We start from the raw sequence: 5551 nt of genomic DNA, 5'->3' as shown, positions 1-5551 counted from the left end.
GGATTCCCTACCTCATTAGCTGGGATATTCACCAGAGGAAGGCTGCTCCTGGGATTAAGGGGTATTGTTCAGACTGGGGCACTTTAGGGGTGGTAATAATGCCTGGACAGTAGTCAGCTGGGGTCTTTTGGAACACACTGGGGCATCTGGGTGCCCACATATGGCGCAGGCCTTGGGAGATAGGTCTCTGGAGTCCCAGCAGGCATCAGGGCTCAAGGGTGAGAGGACTGAGCAAGACTTAGTCTTATCAGCCACACTGCTCCCCACCCCAGCCTGAAGCAATCATCCTGGCCTCTTCCCACTTCCCCAGATGCCCAGTATAAGAGCTGCCTCTGGGTCCCAGCAGCTAGGAGCACTGAGAGTGGAAGCCTCAGACTCCTGGAGGTGAGTACTTGACCCAATATGGCATGCACCTCGGAAGCCTGTCCTCAGGCCACCATCCTCTCCCCTCATTCCCCAGCATGAATGACAGTGGCCCTGACTCTGAGCAGGCTTATTCCTGCAGGGGCAAGGGTCTGAGCTAAGGGCCGTTCCAAGGAAGCGGTGATGGCACTTTCAGAAAAAGGGACTTTTGTACTTGAGCTGACACCCCATGTACTTCTCCTAATTCTCCAGCTCAGGGTCTGTTCCCCAGGGGTTGGGGGAAGGGAAGGAATGCTCTAGTTTGTCCCTTAATCAGCCAGTTAACAAGAATTTTGTCTCTTCTAAGTGCCAAGAGCTGTGCAGACACACAGGACACCCACAAGGAAGGAGGTTGGAGTTGTGTCCCCATCCCAAACCTGAGTGGATATGAAAGGCCCACTGCTCCTGCCCCTTCTCCTGCTGGGGACAGTTGCTGCTTTCCATCTGGGTAAGCATCTCCTTCTTGTCTTACCAATCTTTCTCTTTTCTCCTATTTCCTGTATGTTTTTTTTGTTTGTTTGTTTTTTTGTTTTTTTTTTTTGTTTTTTGGTTTTTTTTTGCCTCATGGGGCCAGGGCCACAGTCACCCCTCTCCACTTGACCCAGCCCATCTCTGATTAGCCATCTCCTCAACTTAAAATCCACCCACCTGTGAAGATGAAGGGCTTTTCACAGGTGCCTCCACCCACCCCCACAATACGCATCTTGGTGCCAGCCAGAAGTTAGCATCTCATCCATTTGTGCCTATGACCCAAATGTTCTCTCCTCACCCAACACCAAGGAGATCCAGGATTAGCTCCAGATGGCTCTAGGAAGGTTCAAGTAGGGCCTTTGGCATTGTCCATGGTCCTGGAAGAAAGGAGACCCAGAACTGACAGCAGGTTACCTCTCCTTCCCAGAGAATTCTGCCCGCAGTCCGGACAGCCATGAGATACAAGTGGATCTGAGTCAGAATCTGGAAGGTTCAGGGGAGCAGGGAGGAGACCTGGCTCTGACTGATGAGATGATTCAGTCAGAGGGAGAGGAGGCCAAGGCTTCCAGCTGTCAGGTCACATCTGAGGACAGGGAGGCCATGGATTCGAACCTAGCTGCCCTAGACAAGGACTTTCAGTGTCCCAAGGAAGAAGACGTAATTCGAATTCCGAGCAGTCCCGGGTGCAAAACCTGCAACTTCCTGATGGTGCGGCAGGCCCAGGAATTTCAATGTGCTCAGGTAAGTGGCAGGGAAGCTACTGTGGAGGACTGGGGTAGGGGTGGGGGGAGGAGAGACTCGATTCAACCTTCTGTTCCCTTTTAGATGAGTGGTTCTCAAAACCTAGTGTGCGTCAGAATCCCCTAGAGGTCTTGTTAAAGCACACTTCTGGGTGAGCAAGTCTAGGGCGGGGCTTGAGAGTTTGCATTTATAACAAATTCCCAGGTAATGATGGTATTGTTTGTCTGGGGGGCGGCACTTTGAGAACCACCGATCTGGAAGGAAGGCTTTGGTATCAGAGACGCCTGTGTTCGAGCCTGGCTCTGACTCTCATGGGCCGTGTTACTGGGCGAGCCACTCCACCTTTCAGAGCTTCAGAACCTTCATTTGTAAAATGGAGATAAACAGTACCAACCCATTGGGGTTGTGGTGGGGATTAAATGAGATAATACGTGGGGAGTATTGGGAATAGTCTCGGGGTCACTAAAACTCTCCACAAACGGTAGCTGTGACTATTCTGAATATTCGTAGTCGTTGCAAAAAGTTCCTGACAACACCAAAGGGAGCCAAACATGGGATTGAGAGGGGCAGACAGGTCTCTGATTTCTGACCTGAAAAGGGATGAGAGGCTCTGTCCTGGAGACCCAGAGACTTGAGAAAAGCCAGCGAATTCTCTACCCTCCATTTTCTTCTTTCTGCAGAGTATCTGCAGGAGGTGCTACCAAGGCAACCTCATCTCCATACACAGCTACAACTTAGATTATCGCATCTTCTGCTCAGCCAGAGGACTCAACGAGAATGAGGTCTGGATTGGAGCCATCAACCGGGGCTGGGTAAGTGGGGCACCAACTTCGGGGGACAGGAACTTCTTTCTGATTGCCTCAAAGGAGCCTCTGCTGGCGTCTAGCCTCACCTCAGCAGCTGAGATGACCTTGAGGCAGCGGGCCGTGAAGTGAGAACCGATGATGGTGGGCATCTGGTCTCAGCTCCTTGCTCAGTGACTGTGTGCTTGTAGCCTGAAACGTGCCCCCAGTGGACATATATACACCAAAGAACTTGGCAGTTGTTGTAAATTGGGGTTCCTCCCTCCCTCTGTGTTCTCACCTTCCCCCAGAGCTGGCTGTTGAACATTTACCAGCGCATCACTGGAGTCAGGAGACAGGCTCCATGCTCGGCTTAGTCACTTACTAGCTGAATGACTTCCTCGGGGCCTCAGTTTCTTTATCTCTAGAATGGGGTCCTTCTTCTCTCAAGGCGGGTCTGGGGTCGTGGATAAATGAGTACCATGATGCTCGCTGCTCAGGGGTGGTCCGTGGACCAGCAGGGGCAGCAAACCAGGTAGCTTGTTAAAAATGCTCAATCTTGGGCCCTACCCCAGACCTCCTGGATCAGAATTGGCATTTTAACAAGATTCCCGGGAGATTCGTATGCACAGTAAGGCTTGACAAGCCTGCTCTGTGCGACAGTTGGGAGTCCTGGTTGCTCTTGCCTTGTCATGGCCTGCAAACCCTCAAGGATGGGTCTCTAGGGTATCTGGCTCCCCGCTGGGTGGGCAGTGAGAGGAGAAAGGAATACTCAGCATTTTCTGGAGCCCCTGGGTCTGTCTCTCTGGACATCTGTACTCTTACCCAGTCTATCACTTTAGTTCATGAGCCAGAGCTTTCAATGGACCGATGGGAGCTGCTGGAATTTTGGATACTGGGCCTCAGGGCAGCCTTTCCAAGGGCAAGGCAACTGTGTGACCCTGTGTACCACAGGTGAGGGGGACTGGGGCCACGGGAAGGGGAAGGGGAAGGGGAAGGGGTGGGGGTGGAGAGGTAGACTCTTACATACTGTCCCTTTGAGTTACCCCAACACACCTCCCCAAACTCACACCTTCCCCCGGCTGGGGGGACATGTCCTCTGTGAGAAGGGCCGGAATGTAGGGATTCCTCAGAGCAAACCCAGGTGATGGGGAGCCCTGTCTGGAGGCTTTCCACCCTCACTGACAGAGCTAGGCTCAGGGCCCGGGGACTGCTTTCCTTGCTCTGATAGGCGGAGTGACTAATGTGACAGATGAGAGTAGCAGATGTGAATGTAAGATACGGACGAGGGACCAAAGAGAGATGTGGGAACGAGGGCTGGCTGACAGATAATTCGCCAGCTCGGAACAGCACGGATGCCAGATGTGAGGGAGCTGGCACCACGGCTGAGACCGCATGTGCTGGAGTAAGACGGTAGCCATCCGCCTCCAGCTCTGAGACCCAGGCAGGTTATGACCCCCACTAAGCCTCAGCTTCCCGATCTGTGAAACGGGGGTGAGGGTAGCACCCACCTGCTGGCGTCACCGTGAAGATGAAACGGAATAAAGCCGTTGGCAGCACTCTCCCCGCCCCGGGGGAGAAGAATCACGTTAGCTGGTGGGGACGCGTGGGAACCACAGCGGCCAGATCATAACCCCGGCGGGAACCTGGATCCGGACCCGTATGTGGTGCCTGAGGAGGGGAGGACGGCCACGAGCGGCTGACGTCACTGTGCTCTCCGTTGCTAGGTGGTCACTGGCGGCGCACTTCATGCCAAAGGCGTCTGCCCTTTGTCTGCTCCTACTGAGCCCGTGGCTGCGGAGCCCCTGCCTCGGATCCCCCGCCCTTCGCACCCCCCGCCCGGCCCCTGCGCCCCAGCTCTGTCCCTCAGCCTCTTCTGGCCATAAACCCAGACTTCCCGCAGCATCTCCTGACTCCGTCTCTTTATTGCCCACGCTGGAGGGCCCCGGGTGGGCGCGGGGTGGCCAGGAGGAAGGGCGGCCGGGTGCCGGTGGGGGTGGGTGGCGGTGGCTGGTGGCCGAGCCCTGACTGGGCGGTGGGCTTTCCACCACCCTTCTCGGCCGGCCCGGATTCCCCCCCCCTCCTCCGCTCCCCCAGGCGCTGGGGGTTGGCCTCATTGGTGCGGTGGGAGACAGGCCCTCCTGCTTTGTTTGGATCCGGGATGGGGAGCAGGGTGGGGTGGGAGGGGGGTGGCTTTCCAAGGTGGAGGTGATGTCGCCCATTGAAGAATTGAGGTGTACGTGGGGTGTGGTGAGAGTCCACCGGGGTAACCACGTGAGAGGAAGGAAGTCTCACCTAGGCCCCCTGCTCCTCTAGACCCGGATCTTCCTGGCCTCAGATACTGGCCCCTACTTTGTATTCTCCCAGCCACCAGCATGTGAGTTCACAGTCCCCAACTTCTGAGATGTGTTCTCTCTATTCCCAGGTGTGTCCCCTCCCCCACTGCAATTCCCTCTCCCTCCTCCCCATTCCCAGCTTACCTCTGGAGAGGGAACACGTGCTTAGGAGGGAGCTGCTTCCACCAGGAGGGCCTTGGGGGCAAAAGTTAGAGAGTCTGGTGGCCATGCGGCTCCCATCCTGATTGCACAGCCCGGGGGCCCAGCTTCTTTCCCTCACCTCACTTCCTCAGACCCTGGGGACACCTAGCCAGAACATGTTGCATCTCCAGGCATGATGCTGGGCTCCGGGAAGGATCTGGGCTTGAGAAGCAGGAAGCTCGACCTGGGACTGGGCATTAAGAGGGCAGAGAGCCCAGGGTTGTTGGAGGGGTGTGGTAGAGAGAGACAGAGAGAGAGAGAGAGAGAGAGAGGGAGAGGAGAGAATGGAGACAGAGAGAAAGAGATTGAGGCAGATAGATAGAGGATCCACTTATATGCTTCTTGCGGTATAGCTCTACATGGGGTGCAGGGAGAATGTACAAGTATTTTTGTAAGTGCCCAGCTACACGTGTGTATATGTATCTTGGTGTGTACACGAGTCAGTCTTTGTATATCTGTCTTTATCTGTGTATACATGAATCTGTATTTGTAAATATATGCATAAATCTGTATGAGTCGATGTATATTTGTGTGTGGAATGTGGGTATATTTTCAACGTCTCTGTATATTTATGGATATGCCTGGATGTCTGTGTATCTCTGTATAGCTTTGCACCCT

The 5551-nt window shown here is 54.5% G+C and overlaps 1 protein-coding gene across 1 annotated transcript; it reads left to right on the top strand.

Moving 5' to 3' along the window:
- The first annotated feature begins 305 nt into the window (after positions 1 to 305).
- Positions 306 to 4301, top strand: LOC124506250 (proteoglycan 3-like). Its single transcript, XM_047072274.1, has 6 exons — positions 306 to 384; positions 710 to 850; positions 1301 to 1614; positions 2295 to 2426; positions 3239 to 3350; positions 4124 to 4301. The coding sequence occupies exons 2-6, from the start codon at positions 790 to 792 to the stop codon at positions 4180 to 4182; spliced, it is 678 nt and encodes a 225-aa protein (XP_046928230.1). The 5' UTR covers positions 306 to 384; positions 710 to 789; the 3' UTR covers positions 4183 to 4301.
- Positions 4302 to 5551: the final 1250 nt, after the last annotated feature.

The sequence above is a fragment of the Lynx rufus genome, unplaced genomic scaffold (genome assembly GCF_022079265.1).
Source record: "Lynx rufus isolate CCGP_SWC_20201006 ecotype Redwood Valley unplaced genomic scaffold, mLynRuf1.p SCAF_9, whole genome shotgun sequence".
In the NCBI taxonomy this organism is placed as follows: Eukaryota; Metazoa; Chordata; class Mammalia; order Carnivora; family Felidae; genus Lynx; species Lynx rufus.
The sequence above is the reverse complement of the archived record's forward strand: the minus strand, read 5'-3'. Positions and strand labels throughout refer to the sequence as shown.

Bases quoted from the DNA above. Each gene is read 5' to 3' on its own strand.
- LOC124506250 (XM_047072274.1), top strand. From the start codon at position 790: ATGAAAGGCCCACTGCTCCTGCCCCTTCTCCTGCTGGGGACAGTTGCT. The intron at 1,615-2,294 runs GTAAGTGGCAGG...TTCTTTCTGCAG, and splicing joins AGGAATTTCAATGTGCTCAG to AGTATCTGCAGGAGGTGCTA. The intron at 3,351-4,123 runs GTGAGGGGGACT...CTCCGTTGCTAG, and splicing joins TGTGACCCTGTGTACCACAG to GTGGTCACTGGCGGCGCACT.